The following is a 19084-nucleotide window of genomic DNA, read 5'->3' on the forward strand; positions in this document are numbered from 1 at the left end:
GTGTGTGTGTGTGTGTGTGTGTGTGTGTGTGTCTGAAGGGAGGGCTTTTTAACTGTTCAGTGCTTATTCATAAATAACTCATAAGACTGTAATGAGCATACCTACCAAGTTTGTAGATGACTCAATGGGATTCTGATAGGAACTATAATGCAAAAATCAGAGAAATAGATTACGCTAACATAAAACAGAACTTAACAAAGTTAACTAACAAAGCAAAATTTAAGTGGGATAAAGTGTCTGGGTTCAAATATCTAATAGCATAAGTACCTGAAGAGAAATAAAGCAAGCAATATGTGTATGAATGAATGTATGTATGTATGTATGAATAAGGCAATGTATACAAAAATAATGCCATGAAATTATATAAAAAAGTACATGTCTAGCGTAAACATTACATTGACTTAATGTTATTTTGGAACAAATTTAAAGTTTTTCTGAGAACTGTACAGCTCAAAAACTGTACAATTTGGAAACCAAACTATTGCATCTGCTCAGATGAAATTAATGGTGCAATAAAGAATCCTCAGATTTCACAATTTACATGTTGACTGAATACATGGACTCCATGTAACCCAAAGCTAAGCTGATAACATATAATTGAAGGTTGACATCATTCCCCAACTTTTCAGTGAAGGTATAAGATCAGATTATGATAGGTCTATCTGTGAAAGCAACCCCAAAATTATGACTATAAAGTGGCACTTAAAAGAACCTTGATAATCCTATATCTTATCAGATCAAGTCACTCAGTGTACTACAAGACTTAAAGGAAAGCCCTAATAGATTGTCACCCCCTGATGAAACCGAGGAGCAGTTTTCATTCTTAACATGGGAAAAGGCATTTAACTTCACCTAACAAAGCCTACTGCAAATGAACTTTCACCAACATAACAATGGTACTGGGTAAGTACCAATCAACAATCACTTCTAGGGGAAAAAAGCAATGAAAACTTCATTATCACTAAAGAATGGGAACATTCTGGCTTAAAGATTCAAGTCTCATATGAAACTGTGGAAATGGCCTGTGGCTAAGTAAACTGTCTCCAGAACCCACACTCTCTTTCCCTCGCCCTAAAGATTTGGCTAGTTTCATGGCTGCCAGCTATAGGATGTTTTCCTGCCTCCCTTGCAGCTAGAGAGGTACATGTGACTAGGCCCAATCAGTCCCACATAAGGACAATGGTTTATAATTATACCTTTCTTTCTGGTCCCCTGAAACTTGAATGTTGATTATACAACGGGGGAATGCTGTCCACCAGAGTTGATAATGCAACTCTCTCTATATATACAAATTGATTATAGTATGGTATACATGGAGGGAAGTTCAATGGTGTAACTCCTTTAAATAACTACCTTACAATTTCACAAGATGAATTCCAGGAAACTGGAACATGCTTTATCACAGAGGGAGAGGAGGGATGTGGTGTGCAGTCAAGGTGGGGTAGATGAATGAACAGAGAATGGATGTACACATGTAAAAATAGAACCAGGGGATGGATGGCTATGAGCAAGCCAGCCAAGCAAGTTCAAGACCCAGAGCCACATTTTTCTTTGTTTTGTGCCAGTCTTGGGGCTTTTTGTTCTCAAAGCTAGTGCTCTACCACTTGAGCCACAGCTACACTTCAGGCTTTTTGGTGGTTAATTGGAGATAAGTGTCTCACGGACTTTCCTGCCTGGACTGGCTTCAAATCATGACCCTCAGATCTCAGCCTCCTGAGTAGCCAGAATTAAGGGTAAGCTACCAGAGCCCAGCCAGAACCATGTACTTTAAAAATTAAATAAAAGCAGGTAAACCTTCCTAGTGCATTTAATTTGGATATCCAGGATATGTAATTATTTAAAGATTATAAAAAAAATCTTAGGACATTTGACACAATTTAGATGGTATGATAGCTGAAGGTATGACATCTGGTTTGCATTTTATGCTTAGAAAATATCTCTATTTTGACTGGCCATATCTGAAATCTCAAGGACCACGGTTGGTAGCCTAGTGGCTGGGAGAGAGCAGATGGGCTTGGGTCCTTCCTTCAGGAGTCTATGGAGTGGAGCTGCCCTGCTGGCCTTTAGCCTGCCTGAAACTTTTACTTCAGAAGAAACAATGTCCACTTTGTTTGCACCACTGTAGTTCTGGTATTTTATTGGAACAGCTTATTCTGTCAACTTCTCATTTATGAAACAATTTTTGCAAAGAATGGACAGGTTTACAAATTCACATTGACTCTCATCAAAAACCCCTCCAAAAATATAGGCCAAAGCCAGAAAGTTGCCATTGAAATACCCTGAGCAGTGGGAAATACATTCCAAAATAATCATATCCAAAAAGAGCATGTGGTTCCTTAGACTTGATCTTTTCTCATAGTATCAATCTCTATGCCTCCCAGAAAACCAGCCCACTGGGCAGCTGAGGAGGGAGGAAAGAAAGAATGTCAAATCATTTGGCTCCCAAGAAAATGAAAACTTAAGTCCTCTCAGGCAGTGTTTCCCAAAACAGAGAAAGAATTTTCAATAAAGCATAGAAACTAACAATACAATAACCCTGTGGATCAGAATACGGTAAATCTTCCTTTTGTAAAAGGAGGTAAAGACTCAAGAAACAACCAAGCCAAGGCTAGTGACTAACATCATTTTTATAGACATACTGGGTCTTGGGTTAACGCCCTCTCTATGACCACATAAATGAAAATAACCACCTTTATACAGCAAAAATCTCTGGGCACAAACCCAAGAGCTAATCTCAGAGGACGATTCAGAAGCAATTCCTGTCTCACTCCCAAGAAGCAGTTACACAAAAAATCTGCTAAACATGTAGGTCAGTCAACAATAGTCTTTCTTTAAAATTATCAGATAATTAATTCATAATAAAGAGATACGAGACAGTGAGCCAGATGACTCACTATTTGTGTATGCTATCAGATTTCCCTAAGTTTAGAGGCCAGGTTCAGAGTTCCACACTAGTCTCCACAGACTCATGTGTAAGCAAGAAGGATGGCCTGGGGTAGGTACTTTGAAACTGTGATCCACTTAGCTAGCCATGGTGCTCCATTTAAGCGTAAATGTGTCACTGGCTGCAATGAAAGAGAAGCAGCCTTACCTGTTCTCTCTACCTTCAGAACTGAAGTCTGAAAATGCAGGCAGCTCTCAGGAAACAAACCAACAAGGCTATCCTTGATCCTTGCCTGCCTCAGAAGGATGCTACCAGCAGGAAGAGCTCTGCTACTACAACAGGCATAGATGATGTAAAATTCATTATATGGGTCTTAAGTTTAGGGACATGAGATGAATTTACTCTGTTTAGAGTTTCTGAATTTAGGGCTGGGAAGGTGGCTCAGTGGTAGAGTGCTTGCATTGCATGCATGAGGCCCTGGGTTCGATTCCTCAGCACCACATAAGCAGAGAAAGCCGGAGGTGGTGCTGTGGCTCAAGTGGTAGAGAGCACTAGCCTTGAGCTAAAGAGCTGAGGGACAGTGCCCAGGCCCAGACTTCAGGCCCCACAAGCACAAAAAAAAGTTTCTGAATTTAGTAATATTGATGACATATATGTATATACTAACAATGGGGGGAAAGTACAAAAAAAACATTCAAAGAACCACATATCCTGATCTCTCTGTTATTTATCACAGTATGTGACTTGCCAAGTAAGTCTTCTTCCCTCAGCTTCCTTTCTTCCTATGAAAATGCCATCATCCTAGTGGACTTTACTTGCTACAGTTCGGTGAGCCTTAAGTGACAAGAAATACCAAGTAGTAGAGCATATGGCTAGCAAGGTCCAGGCTTTGAGTTCAAATCCCAATACTTCCAAAAAGAAGGGAAGGGGAATGGGACGAGGAAAGGAAAAGAGAATAGGAAGAGGAAGGGAAAGGGGAAGGGGAAACGGAAGAGAAAGGGAAGGGGGATGGAAGGGAAGGAGAAAGGAAGAGAGGCAGGGAAGGAAGGAGACAAGGGAAGAAGGAAACGGAGGGAAAAAGCAAGGGAGCAAGGGTACATACCAAATACTGGACACTGCCCGGCACCTGGTGAGCATTCAGTGCACAAGCACTATTCTTTACCTTCGTATTCTTTATCTTCATTAGCAAGCTGTACTTGTCACTCTTGCTACTCTGAAGTAGGCATGGCACCACTGAAAGGTATGATTTTCCCACCTCACCGCGTGGACAATGAAAGGAGTCCCCAAGATAAGAGGAGCAGTGTGTTTATTGAGTGGAAAGAAGTGAGAGCTCTGAGAAACTGCTGTCGGATGGAAAAGCATGGAACAAATTCATATGCTGAAGCCCTAATGTGATCTTGTTTAGATGTGGAAGGAGGATTTTTGCAGATGGTACAACTTTTTAATCAATGAGGTCAAGAGACTAAAATGAAGTCAGTAGAGTAAGCCCTATACAATATGACCAGTGTCGTTATAAAAACAAGAAATGTGGACAGGGACATGCACACAGAGAGGATGTCACATGCAATGAAAGCCAGGATTAGGATGATGTACCCACAAGCCAAAAACTACTGGCAAACTGGCACAATCTAGAAGAGGCATCCAACAGACTCCCTGATAGCCGTCCCAAGGAACTACCTTTGCCAACACTTCAATCACAATTCTAGCCTCCAGGACTGTAAAAACAATGAAATTCTGCTGTTCTAAGTATCATCCAATTTGTAGTGCTTTGTCAGGGCAGCCTTGGCCAACTAATACAAGGTAATAGCAAGCAAATGTCTCATTTTCAAGTCTCTGAAGGATACACAACACTTGACTGGATTTCTCTGCAGAACTTCACTGGAGTCTCAGACCTCTATTCAATGAGGTCATCACTAATACATTGAAAAATTACATCTATGAGCAAAGAGGCTTAGCTCAATGCTGAATTTGGCCAAAGTTCCTCGGTCTACAGAGTAACTTGTATTTTAAATCTTCCCACTTGTGTATGGGGTGGGGGAGGGGGGCAAGAGGAAGGAGGTTCAAGCATTGGTAAACACTTATTATACAAATGATTAAAAATGCCTTGAAAAAATACTTTGGCACAGATGTGGCTAAGTACGTTTATCTCAACAGGCAGCAAATACGACCCTGGACTGAGCAGAATGTGTCTGGTTGCTCAAGATTCACAGGTTGGTGCATTTCCTTGAATGAAGGTTGCAACAGTTGGGAGCTGCTACACAAAGTTTATCACTAATTTCATCTTGTGCAAAGCATGCCATTTTAAACGGGCTGTTTTGATCTTTTTTAATGGAATATCCACTTGCCTCCGTGTGACAATGGAAAGCACAACTGGAAACAGAAATCTTTCATAAAATTAAATGCACACCCACAAAGTAAACTGTGAAGCCTTGTATCCCCATGGAGTGGCATTTCTCAAAGATTTGTTGCAAAGATCTTTCAGTTCCATTTCCTACCCTTCAACTTCCACCCATTTCACTCAATGCAGTAAAAATTGGCATTTGAAAAGAAATTCCAGAAGCCTGAGCATTTCATTAGCAAAGGGAAGTCCCAACCTTCTTGGCTTCCATTCCCATGATGACAGCTCATTTTTCCAAGTGGAACCACATACCAGTTGCTGCAAATATTTAAAGAGGTAAAGAAGCCACTCGCAAACTAAAAGATAAAAGATGAAAAACAGTCTACCCATTTTTAAACTAGAATGAAAACATTACAGTGCTCTACTGAAATACTCAGAGCCAGGAAGTGGCGGTGTAGCTCAAAGTGGTAGAGCACTATCCTTGAGTGCAAAAGCTCAGGGATAGCACGTAAGCCTGAGTTCAAACCCCATGACTGACCAAAAAAAAAAAAAAATTAAGAGAGTGTTAAGGAGGACAACAGTTATATTTTATGTTGGGGTAAGCGGAGGGTTGGGAAGGAAAAACAACAAAAACAAGAGAAGAGGTGAACACTGTAGCTGACTTATGTAACTGTAACCCCTCCGTAAATCACCTTTACAATTAACAATATTAAAAAAATGTTATTCTAACCCAAGTGCTTAGTGTCAAGGACTATATATAATTAGAAGCATATTAACATGAACTCCAACTTATAGAAACAAGAGGTTCTCATTTGACCCTGTATATAGTTCATTTTTCTCTATTGTTTTTTCTTTCTTCATTTCTCTTAGTTTTTTTGTACCTTGTGTTTTGCTTAATAGACAATGCAATATGTGAAGGGAAAGGGAATCACAGAAACAACAGGACAATGGAGGAACCACAGTAACATTGATATTCACTTGATACTCTGCTGGATATGAGCCTTACAACTTGAGGGGGGTAAGGAGGTAAGTGGGAGATAAAGAGGGATGGTAATGATTATTAAAACACATGTACTTATTGCCTTACCTATGTAACTGTATCCACCCAGCTCATCACCTTTCCAATTAAAAAATTGAAATTAAAATTAAAAAATATATATTAAAAAAGAAGAAGAAAAAAGAAATACTCAGAGCCAGACCAAGACACTGTCTTGGATTCCTAAAGTCTTACAATTTTGCAGTGTCAAGGGCAAGTTTGGGAACTCAGTCTACCCATTGTGCTAGTATTCCTCTTATATCCTTCTTAAGAGAGCATTTATCACCAGCCTTCACATTTAATAACAAGCTATATCATCTTGAAGGTCCCTTTGGTATTTATAATCAATTTGTAATTCAGCTTTAGTTATTTCCTGAATGTTTTTTTTTCCTCCCCCCTTTTTTCTTTTACATTATTTTTTGTTTCATTTTATTTTGAGATAGGGTCTTATTTTGCAGCTCAGTCTGGCCTGGAACTTGATAGCCTCAAACTTATCTTCTTCCTGAGCCCATCTCTCAAGCGCTGAGATTATAAGCAAGTGTTTGTCACCATGACCAACTCACCAGCTTGTTAGGAAGAACAAGAACCACCATACTTTCCATTTCTCTTCTATCCCTTCTCCATTATCTAAAGCTAGTGTTAAGACTTCCCAAAATTTACCATCATAAATGTGAACTGAAAACTACCATCTACCACAGAAGGTCCTTAGTTCTCTTTAGCTTCTGTCAGTACCTTCACAGGGTCCCAAATAAATTTGGAGATCAAAGCAATGATCAATGACTCTACCTAACCACAACCCACAGAATCACGCTTGGTCCCTCACTACACTCACAGAAAACCCTTTGGACATCAGGCTGAGTCAAAGTCAGATGTGCAGAAAGGATCCTGTGAATTACATTTCTACCTCCTGGGTGGCAGAGGGACCTAAAGGCCATCCACGAGGCTGCTTGGAATCACTCTTGTCCTTCCTCTTACTCCTTTTTATTCTCAATGGCCATAACTGAGCTGGCTGACCCTTCCAAGACAGTGACTAGATGAAATGTGATCCCACCAATGGGTCACCTCTCTTCCCTTTATGTAAGCATGAACCTGATCTGCCATCCTCTTCTTCTAACCCCCAGAAATACAAAGAACTCTTTCACTTTCCTCTGCCACACACAAAGAAAACTGGGTGGTTGATGGCTCAGGATATTTGAGTAAGACCACTTCCTTCAGGTGAAGATTAGCTCATTTAATTAAATGTAATCATTTGTACATTTTGTTTTTTTTCTAGTAACAAGTAAAACATGTATGTAGATACTGCTCCAAAAATATCAACTGTCAACTAAAACCAAGCCTCCCTTGCTCACTCATATGCAACAATTGTTACCAGATTATTCTGTGCTCAGGAGTCTATAAAACTGTGTGCATGTGCATGCTGGTACTGGGGCTTGAACTCAGGACTTCAAACACAACTTAGGACCTCACACTCTCATTCAACTTTTTCTACTCACAGCTATTCTCTACCATTTGAGCCACACCTCCAGCCCAGCTCTTTTGCTATTTAACTGGAAATGAGAGTGTCTCACACTTTTTTGCCTGGACTGACTTCAAACTGTGATACTCAGATTTCAATCTCCTGAGTAGCTAGGATTACACGTGTGAACTAGTACTCAGATTCGTATAAACTTTTTAATCTTATTTTTTACCATGAGTTTCCCTATGGGAGAAAGGCTACTTACTGAGCACATATACTTCTTAAGCAAAGGCCCTGGATATGTGTCTGCCATCTATTAGTGTATTTAACCATCCTAACAACCTGTGAGGTTAATTACTTTCCAGGAGATGAATCTAAGGTCAAATGAATGAGACATTTGTCCAAGGTCACAAGCCTAAATCCAAGTTCAAGCTGCTTTTCTAGATGCTTCCTAGATCACTTGCCCTGTTTCAGAAACTAGAGTCTCCATTCCAAAATCCTTTTTGCAAAAAGCCTGGGCTCTGGGAACCCATAACCTTGGTCGAAAACATTGGTCCCACAATAGAGCTCTAAGGACATACACACACTGCTGAACCTCCCCAGGCCTAAGTGTCTTCACCTAAAGCTTGTGGCAACGATAAATGCATTTCACAGGAAAAGCACGGCAGAGGACCTGACAGATAGTAGTAACTACTTTAAAATGGTTAGCTATGACGATCATACAGCTGGTTAACAAACCAGAATTGGAAAGAATTTTTTTTCCTTTTCTTCTCATATCCTCCACTTAACTACACAGTGATGTAGCTTGGAGAAACAATTTGGAAAGCCCTGTGAATTTGTCTGGCTCCATTTGACCCATTTCCTCTGCTTTCCTCCTCTCCCCCGGAACTGCTCTTTAAGCATTCCTTCTCTTCACACTCACTGCCAAAATCACAACCTTTACTGTTGCCAAACCCCAGAAGCGTTTACTAGTTATTACTGTGATTTTTTTTTCAAATCATGGAATTATTTCAACTTTTATTTCAAAACTAGTTTCCAGCCATACCCTCCCTATTGTCACCAGTGTAAAAGTTTTAAGCGCCAAAGTTTATGGGTCTATCATTCCCCTCAGACCCAATCTTGCTCATGTACCATGGCACTCTAAGGCAGACAAGACTGTGTTAGAATAATCTTATTGTGTGAAGACTGAGCTACCCAAATTCCCTTAGAATGGTATTAAAAAAAAAAAAAAAACAGCTGTTAACCTGACCGTACAACTTACAAACCCACATTTGTTCAACACTGTAGGCTTACTTACTGGCCCTTTCCTCTCTAATTAAAAGCCAGATATGTAGGCTTGGTATCACCTGGCCAGCCAGGAGATGAGCAAGTTTAAGATTTTGGAGGGAAGAGGCAATAATAAGAAGTTCGATTACTGGGGTCCTCCTTGTGGCCAGTGGCTAGCTATGAAGCTTTGACTATGTCAATTTACACTCTCTTTGGGTTTTAGTTACTTTACCTAATAAATGAGAAGGTGAGATCAACTTTTTTATAAGAGCCCTTTAAATGAGACTGTATTTTTGCAGTCATCCAAAAAGTATCTCTGTCTGGCCTGGGTCTTATCAAAGCAGTGAGCTACATGTCATAGCTGTAGCCTTGGGAGATAAGCTTCAGCCAAAAGTAGATGTGCATGTGACATGCTAGCCCTAAAAGACATAGGCTCCATTTACCACAAAAACACAAGTGTGCCAAGCTGTCAAAATAGAATTCATGGTAAGGCAATAAAATCCAGGTTCAATTCTAATAACCTAATTCTAAGTAATAACTGAGCAAGCCATTCTGAGGCTGAGACATGTCAGGGCTTCCATCTAAAATACCCTCCCCCTCACATGAATTTCTCTCAGGCAACAACTCTGCTCCAAGCTTCTGGAATGCAGCTAGTATAAGACTGGAATCCCAGGAGCATTTGTGAGGTACCTTTGTCAAAATAGTACTACACGTAGCTCTGCTATGCTGTGCTACACTATGCTTTTTTTTCTCTAATAAGAGAGACTGTGTTTCCTAATACTGACATCACAGTGGTTCCTCCAATCCAAATTCTTTTATGATGAACAACAGCTCACAGTTGAAATCCTAGCTACTCAGAGGGTTGAGATTGGAGCAGAAGCCATCAGATTTCAGATCTACTTAAGTTAACCTGGGTAGCAAAACCTCTAATTAACCAGCAAAAAGCCAGAAGTGGAGCTGTGTCTCGTGTGTACAATGCCAACCTTGTGTTCAAAAGTCAGATGACATAAGGCCCTGAGTTCAAAGCCTCAGTATTAGCAAATTAAAATTTTAAGAAAAGAGGCCAAGAAATTCCCTGACAGTGAAGGTACAGGCAGCAATGGGTCTTACTACAAAGGCCATAAAAGAGACTTCAATAAACTCCTTCAGGACAAAAATCACCTCCCAATAGGTACTTATTTAACCCTCTTCACAAGAACAGCTCTTTTTTTAATGACATTCTAAATCACTACACAACTTTGGAAATGCTAGGGTCTTTACTGATTCCCCTCCCCCCACTCCCCACTTAACATAATTTATTCCTTCCTCTATAAAGTATAGACCTCAAGAATTTTTTAGAAGTCATTTTTGAAAGCTGTACACATAAACATCAAAAAGGGAAAAGCACGCCCTAGCCAACGGAGTGCTTCCAGCTTCTGTCATGTATTAAGGCAGGGCCTTATCAGACAGCAATGGGAACTGTTCTTGCAGCCCTTAGAACTGAACCAGGCAGGACAGGGCAGGGCAGGGCAGGGCAGGGCAGCCAGACCGTGAGTCAAGATACACTTACATCACTCTTCCTGAACTTTGCTTTCAAGCTCTTCATGTTTAATCCATTCAGCCTTCCACAGTCCTGGGAGATTTGTCAACACCTAAGGAGAGAAATGAATGAATGAATGCAGATTCCCAAATAAACATACAGAGGTTCCCTTCGGACTGGATTATAACATCAGCCCTGGGTAGGAGAGAGATCCTGGGTCAGATGGTAGTCTGTTATTGGCTAGATGGGAAGCCTAGGGGATATATGCTTTGTGCACCTGTGATGTGCTCCCTAGAATAACTGACATTTTCTAACTAATCCAAGCTTCATTTTTTGTCCTTATTCATTTTAATTTTGTCATTATTTTAACTGTCATATCACTCGTGTCTACTAACAGCATTTGGAAATATGTATTCATCATGGGCTGGCTTAATGAGCTAATTAAACTATGCATTGCTTTATACATTTACCATTTTATTATGATGAAAATACTTGAGAATCTGGAGATTTTCAAGCACATAAAACATTACTTATGCTAGAGTATGTGTGTATATAATATACACATATATTACATTGATCCTTCCTTGTGTCCATGTTGCTGCCTCAAGAGCTCCCCCGGTAACTCTCCGGCTTCGAATGTGCTCAATCTCATCATTGCTGCTGCCATTAAAGCAGGCGCCTTTGAAACCCAGTCATCATAAAGACCTCCAATGGCATTCATCTGGAGGCCATACGGTGACTGAAGTGACAGAATGCGTGTTTCCTTGGAAACTGTACACACTGTAATTACACAAGGTTAACTGCCAAGAGCTTCATCACAGAGAATATAGGGCTGGTGGTAGCTGCTCACCAAGTACCAACTCCAGGGCCGTGGTTCTCAAAGCTAGCCCCTCCCATCACCCTTACCATTCACCTACAGTTCTAATATAAACTCCTATGTTCTGACGGATGTATCTTCAATCTTCCCCATGTACTTTACCACCCTCCTTGGGAATAATCACTTCACTCTTTGCTTTGGTAAGTAACACATGTAAAGATTCCACATATAAATGCAGCCTAAATACTAAAAAGTTTAATTCAATTTTCACTACAGAAAATGCTGTATCTATTTGGCTATGGTTGGGATGCAGTTTACCCCCAAGGACTCATGGCTGAAAGCTTGGTCTCTCCAGTGGTACTGTGGGAAGTGATACAATCTTCAAAGACAGAGCCTAGTGGGAGGTCTTTAGGTCATTGGGTTGGGGTATGTCCACAGAATGCTGGTCTCCCGGACTGAGTTCTTACGAAAGGACTTGTAAAAATAAAATACGAAATAAATCTTAAATCTCTTACTAAATCTCTTACTTCCCCACAATCTCATCTTTCATTTTTCCCTGACTTCTCCAAGTATTTTCCTCCTTTATGGTATCATCTACCACAAGCTAAACTGATGCCAGTGTGAGGCAGTCCGATAAATCTACATAACTGTGAATACACCTTTTTTTCTTTAGAAAGTTATCTAAAAACCAGTATGTCATTATAGAAACAAACACACCAAAAAACCAGACTCTATGCTAAAGTAGTTCCTCTAACTTCATTTAGCAAATATACTATCTGCCTCCTTCGGAAGATTGCAACAGTGAAAAATAGTAAGAAAAACACTTCACATTCCAGGCCATTCACTTCTTATTTGTTTTTCCAGTAGTTGTTCCTGCCCTCTGGCCCCCTCCTAAATGGCACAGTAAAAACTGCCAGGAACAATAAAACCTCTTCTTTCCACACAAGTCCCATCCCACTTTAAACAATGCAAGGTTCTCCAGGTCCTCCTGGGGGCCCTGGCAATTCAGAATTGGTACTGGAAGAGATTTCAACTGCTTCAAAATTAGAAGTTTGTGGTCTTCTGGATCTTGAATGTAATATTTTAAATACATATACAATATTTTCAAAGGAAGAAGCTTCCTGGTTTTCATTACATTCAGCAAGGTACTTGGGTCCATCTTCAAAGGACCACAGAGCTAGCAAGATCTCCGTTTTCTGGAGGTAGAAATGTCCTAACAAAAGTCTCTTGATGGAATTTGGAGCCAAACCCCTAAGTCTGACAGAAGCTGAATCTTGTTTCCACTGCCTTACAGGGCTGCACAACTAAAACAAAAAACTCACAATCTGTATTAAAAGCATGAAACATGGTGTATTTCTCTTTTCCATCAAAACCCGAACATGCATGAAGTGTGGGATTTTTGTGTACTGGCTAAGAAATACTAAAGTACATTATCATAAAGGGAAGATCACATGTGAGCAAAGTCCTATCATATAGTAGGTGTTAGATAAATGTTAACTTCTCAAGAGCCACCTGACAAGTGAAAAGATGAGCTCTGTGTGTGTGTCTCTGTGTGTGTGTGTGTGTGATTTAACTGAGGGAATTGAGCATGCTAGGCAAGCCCTTTAATACTTGAGTGTACCGTTGTTTGGATTCTGTGTGCTGGTAGTGGAAGATGAACTCAGCGCCTCACACTCTCGCACAGATTTTTCACTCAAGGCTGGCACTTGTATCACGTGAGCTACAGTTCCACTTCCAACATTTTGGCTGGACAGAAAGATAATCTCACAGACTTTTCTGCCTAGTCTGGCTCTGAACTGCAACTCTCAGATCTCAGCTTCTGGAACACCTAGGGTTACAGATGTGAACTTGCAGCATCCATCCTGGTTCTTTTCTGTTTATAGCGCTATCTCCTCTAAACTGCTTTTTTTGGCCTTTCTTTCTTTGTCAAAACTGAGGATTGAACGCAGTGGCTTATGCTCACTAGGGTAGTGCTCTACCACTTGAACCATGCTTCTAAAACAAAAAACTGAACTTTTGTCAACTAGTACTATCCCAGTGGAGTTGGTCCTAAGGAATGGCTGACAAATGTTTCATACAGCTAGCCATTATTGTAAAAGCCTTTCAAGGTCATCTCAGATTCCTCCCCATTCTTACCATTCTGGTCAAAACTTATTTAAGAAGATAGAAGAAAAAAAATGCAAGCAACAGAATGGCTGTTGATCCTTCCCATAGAAACTGAATCTCAAAGGGCAGGGGACCAGGAATTTCCTTGGTTGAATCTCTACACATTGAAGTTTGAGAACCTAGAATGGATGGATAGATGGGGAAACAGACTGGTCAGAGTGGGCCTAGCTTACAAATCAAACTAGAGCTGGCTTTTCATATCAAAACAATTTTTTTCTTTTTGGTCCAAGACTGGGATTTGAACTTTTGATCTAATGTTTTCACTCACTGACTAACACACTACCGATGACCTGAGCATGCCTACAAAACAAAAATAATAATGTCCACTTGATTATCATTCCCACACTGCTATTGGCTCATAATTTCCATACCAACTATTTCTAGAAAATGAAAAATATCCCTCAAATTTAATTCTTTCCATCCTCTAGAAATAGCCAAGAAAAAAGACTAAATCAATGCAGCTGAAAGGGGAGAAAAAGAGAAGCCACAACTGTGCAAACCCACAAAGTGCAGGCCACCAAGAACTACACAGCACATTCATTCTTTCATTCACCCAACACAAGGCCTGAGGCAGCGGTGGTAGGATTTTTCGAGGTCACAGAGACTGGAAGGATGTTATGTTAGCTTTTTGGTATATTTGGCTTTGGCTTTTTTTTTTTCCCATTTTTAAAGCCTGGCAGTGAAAAGTATGCAACTCTCATTTGAAGGGGATTAAAGAAATAAAGTAACGGATTCCAAAGGTTCCCAGGGGAAGGTAATTAAGTACTAAATAAATGTCTTCCTGGAGCCCAAGGCTCTGGGTGTGAGAAGCTGTGTGGTCCATGGTATACATTTCCAGGATTACAAAGATGGGGAAAGAGATGCTGAGAATCTGCATAACAGTTAGAAGCAAGAACCAGAGCTGGGGATAACTAGAGTTATTAAAAGGCCACTTCTGTCCTGGCATTTGGAAAAGGTTCTAACACCTGGAAGCCATGGCTAGTAGGAAAAACCTGGGAGGTTATAGAGACATGGTGTCAGGTCCTAAGAGGGGACCCCTGATTAAAACATCAGACCTCAAATCCACATATCCAAGGAAATGTCGAACAAATGAAGAAACTAAACTATTTCTCATTGTCAATATGTAGTTCAATATTTTCTCAGACAACAAATAATCTGTCTGCAAGCAAAGAAGGATTTTTTAAACCTATTTTAGCAATTCTCTGGATCTGGTAAAACAAAAACTTTATTCTGCAAAAGTCTCTTCAGACCATACTAGCAAAGGTGTCCTGAACAGCATAGCATTTCATACCATCCCAATTCCTCCTCATGGGCAGAAGCTATTTCAAGTCTCTTTTCAAGTCTCAGTGCAATGCATTTTGATCTACAGTTGAATGGCTTATCTGCATGACTGATTTTTTTTTCTGCTGCTACTGGGGTTTGAACTCAGGGCCCCATACTGTTAGGCTACAACTTTCCCACTTGAACCCTGCTCTCAACTTTTTGCTTTTATTATTTTTAAGGTCTGGTGGTTTTTGCCTAGGGCTGGCCTGATCTGCGATCTGCCTATTTATAAGTTCTGTGCAGCTGGTATGGCAGGGACCACCCCACCATTTCCAGCCTAGGACCAAATTTTAAATATTATGGCAAGGAAGCACATTTACTATTGGAGGACTCAGAACTGACCAAGGTAGTGAATAGTAAGAGTAGTAAACAAGCAAAAATTCTTGCAACCAAAAATATAATTTTTTTTTAAATCTCACAACTAGGTATTAAATCCTGCAGAAATTCAGAGTGGAGATCTTTGAGCGTGGGGGAAATGAAGGAAGCCTTTATAAATCGGGGTGGACTTCTAACATGCCTTCAAGGAAGCACAGGATTTGGGTGGGCTGAGGTGAGGGAGGGGACAAGAGGGTATGTGTCCTGCCTGGATCAGACACCAGTGTAACATCTCCAAGCTGTCCTACCAGCCCCCGTCATGAGACTGAGTTCGTGTGTTAGGAATCATCACACACACAGTCCTCTTCAAAGACCAAGCCTCCCCAGAACAAAAGATCCATTCTTTGACCCCTCATGATGAGGGAGGGATTGAAGTTCCATTACTATTTTTCAGTAAATTTGAAATTTTACATCTCAGATAGCCCACTTACTTTGGAAGAGAGGCCTTTTAGGATATAATTTTCATTTGTTTACTACATACCTGGGCCCTAGCCACTGGCATATAATCAATCGATGTTTCATGAATGAACATGTAGGCAGAGATACAAATAGTCTTCACACTTCCCCTTTGACCTCAGCAAAGTTCTCTTTGATCCCAATGCACTATGACATCATTAGCTTCATAGAGATTTGAGTAAAGGCAACACAGTGATCAGGTTTTCCCATGTACAGATGAAAGTACCAAGTTCTGAAAGCCTCCACTCATTTGGCCTTACCAAGTTGCTCATCCCTTTTCCTGCCTGTACCTGCTTCTCTCACTACCATTCTCCTTGAGTAGCCAGATGTTGCAGAATGCTGGGCTTTGCAAAGGGCAAAGGTCATCAAACTGAACCTTGGCAAGGAGTTCCTAGGGTGGAGCTTTTAACAGCCCGATTCTGGACAAAGCTGTGAAGCAGGCCAATAGTTCTTCACAAGACAAGGCTGTTCTTGTGATTCTACCCTTGCTCAACACTAAGTAAAACACATCATCCCAAACAGTTACACTAAGGTTTGATCCCCAACCTCACCAAGCATTTCCTTATTATTAATACTCAGCAAAATGTCATTAGGGCTGAATGAACCTATGAAAAACAATGAATGAGCACTAGGTGTGGAAATGGAGCATGAAGACTCAAGTCATTTTATTCAAAAGTGGCCAGAGATGATGCAAATGTTCAGAAGACTTGGAACTCTTGTACCCTTTCCTCACATGCAGGGTTCAAAGGTGAGTGTGTGTGGAGGCCAAGGAGGACTGTCCTTTGAAGAGCACCACATCGTGATTCCACCATACCTATTCAAACTCATGGGGGGAGGGGGGGAGAGAGGTAATCCACACTTGGAAAATGTAAAAGGTACAAGAAAACTTGCTCTATACTTCAAACATGAGAATGAAGAGAAGGACGATGCTTTACCATGTCCATGTGTGTTTCCTGTGGGCCTCATATTGATAGCACACCTCACAGGAAGTAGGGTTAAATTTCCCAGAACAGGGTGGACTAGAGGGCAGGGAGAAGCTGACACCTGATGAGGAAGCAACCACCAGCAGCTAGACCGTCGCCTTCCTGGGCAAAACAGCAGGAGGGCTCCATCCTAAGTGAGGTGAGGAGAGGAAAGAGGCCTCCAAAGGCACCTAGTCCTGGTGTGCTGGAGTTCCCACAACAGACTGCAGTTTACAAACAGAAATGCATTTCTCACAGTGCTGAAAACTGTAAGTCAGGGTGGAGACAGGGCTGGTTCTCTCTGTGAGCCTTCTCCCCTCTGCTGTGAATAACCAACTTGCCTCTTTCGTTTTCACTCAGTCCTCCTCTCCATGTATCAAAGTCCTGATCTGAGGACTCCACTGTTACTGTGTGAAGGCTGACTATATGACTTTGTTTTACCTTAATGACCTCCATCAAAACATCTTCGAATCCAAATATTCTGAAGTACATAATTCAGTCCCTAACACTCCCAGAAAAACCCCAAGATCAAGACTCACAACACCAGCTGGAGCCAGGTCTGATGGCTCACTACATAATACTAGCTCCTCAGGAGGCTGAGGTCTGAGAATGCCATTCAAAGCCCAGGGAGGTAAGTTCATGAGATCCTTTTCTCCAATGAACCACCAAAAAGCTAGAAGTGGCTCAAGTGGTAGAGTGCTAGCCTTGAGCAAAAAAGCACAGAGACAGTGTAGAGGCCCTGAGTTCAAATCCCAGGACTGGCACCAACATCATCATCATCATAATAATAATAGTAATAGTGATAATAATAACAGCCAGCTGCAAAAAATGAGACTGTTCAGCTATGGCCCACAGGCAGGAATGCCACAGTCCCTCTCACCTCTCATGCTGCAGTTTAATCAGGTTTAACAGGCCACAGAGGAGGAAGGGTAGCATGGTGAGATGAGGAAAGAGAGAAAAGGGGAAGCTACTTAACTTTATCATTACTCCGTATTAGATACTCTGGGCTGAGGACAGAGCTTGGTGCTGTAATATTCTGGAAGGCCTCAATCGCCAACACAGGCAAAAAAGAAAAAAAGAAAAAGAAAGTGTTAAGTTCTGAATTAAGAGTATTAGGAAAGCCAGGCACCAGTGGCTCACACCTGTAATTCTAGCTACTCAGGAGGCTGAGATCTCAGGACCACAGTTCAAAGCCAGCCTGGGCACATAAATCCGTGAAACTCTTATCTCCAATAAACCACTCAGAAAACTGAATTAGCACTATGGCTCAAGTGGTAGAGTACTAGCCTTGAGTTGAAGAGCTGAGGGACAAAACCCAGGCCCAGAGTTTAAGCCCGCCCCACAACTGACAAAAAAAAAAGTATTCTAAATTTGAATTAACTGTGGAAAGCTTTATTAATCAACGCTGAGGATGTGGCTCAGTGCTACTGTGCTATACCACAGAGGACCTAGTGTGCCCAATGTCCTGAATTGGATCTCTAGCACCCAAATATTGTTATTATAAGAATAATAGTAATAATAATCAGGAGAGTCTTATGAATTCATCCAAAGAATGTACTAACTTCACTTTCAAGTGTGAGATAAAAAAAAAATCAAAGCTGCCTATGATTTATGTCTCTTTATTCTTTTTTTATTTTAAAGATGATATATAGGGGGTTACAGTTACACAAGTAAGGAAATGAGTACAATTCTTGTTGAATATTGTTACCCCTCCCTCATTTTCTCCTGCTTTCCCTCCCACCAAACCCCCCCCAAGTTGTAAAGTGTATCTTGTAAGTATCACTGTTATACTGGTTCACCCTTTGTCCTTTGTCTCACCAAACTTAATCCACAAACAGATGTGTATATGGATAAATGGATGAATTAATGAGTGAACAAATGAATAAGCAAATTCTAGTGAGCATTACTTGTGGGTTAAGTTCTTTCATATATATAACTTCTTTTTTAAATTAACTAGGGTACAGGTTGGTTAAAATGTGCATTAATTCCTGTCATTTCATCTTTATACATTGTATACATATAGTAAAATATCACCTTATTCCCGTGTGTATAATTACTGTGTCAATTTAAAACTAAAAAAAAATAAATAAATAAATGTTTTTACAGTAGTTAGGAAAAACTACCTAGCAATAATCTCACTTTGGAATGAGATTTTAAAAAAATACTGTATATCTCACATTTTTTAAAGAAAATAAATGAGCACATTCTTTGAAAACTATAAATGCCACTCAGATACTGCTTCACAGTAATTATGCAGTAAAACTCTCTTCAGAACATTAATCTCACCCTTGCCTTTATCCAAAGGATGTCATTTCTCTGAGAATTAAACACATCATCCTTCTTTGAGAATTAAGCCTGCCATCCACCAGGACTGATGTTGGTCCATGAATCAGACAGAGCCAGCGGCACTGAGCTGAAATTGGCCATGTCCCCAGCAACATTACTATGGCCATGTCCCCAGCAACATTACTATCAGCTGTCAAATC

The 19084-nt window shown here is 40.6% G+C and overlaps 1 protein-coding gene across 1 annotated transcript in view; it reads right to left on the minus strand.

The window, feature by feature from the left end:
• Positions 1-19084, minus strand: part of Rai14 (retinoic acid induced 14) — a 118516-nt gene that overhangs the window by 82105 nt on the left and 17327 nt on the right. Inside the window, exon 2 of the mRNA XM_013018529.1 lies at positions 10530-10611. Coding sequence (XP_012873983.1) covers positions 10530-10565 — 36 coding nt within the window. The 5' untranslated portion in view covers positions 10566-10611. The remainder of the gene's footprint in view (positions 1-10529; positions 10612-19084) is intronic.

Source organism: Dipodomys ordii, unplaced genomic scaffold (genome assembly GCF_000151885.1).
Source record: "Dipodomys ordii isolate 6190 unplaced genomic scaffold, Dord_2.0 Scaffold41, whole genome shotgun sequence".
In the NCBI taxonomy this organism is placed as follows: Eukaryota; Metazoa; Chordata; class Mammalia; order Rodentia; family Heteromyidae; genus Dipodomys; species Dipodomys ordii.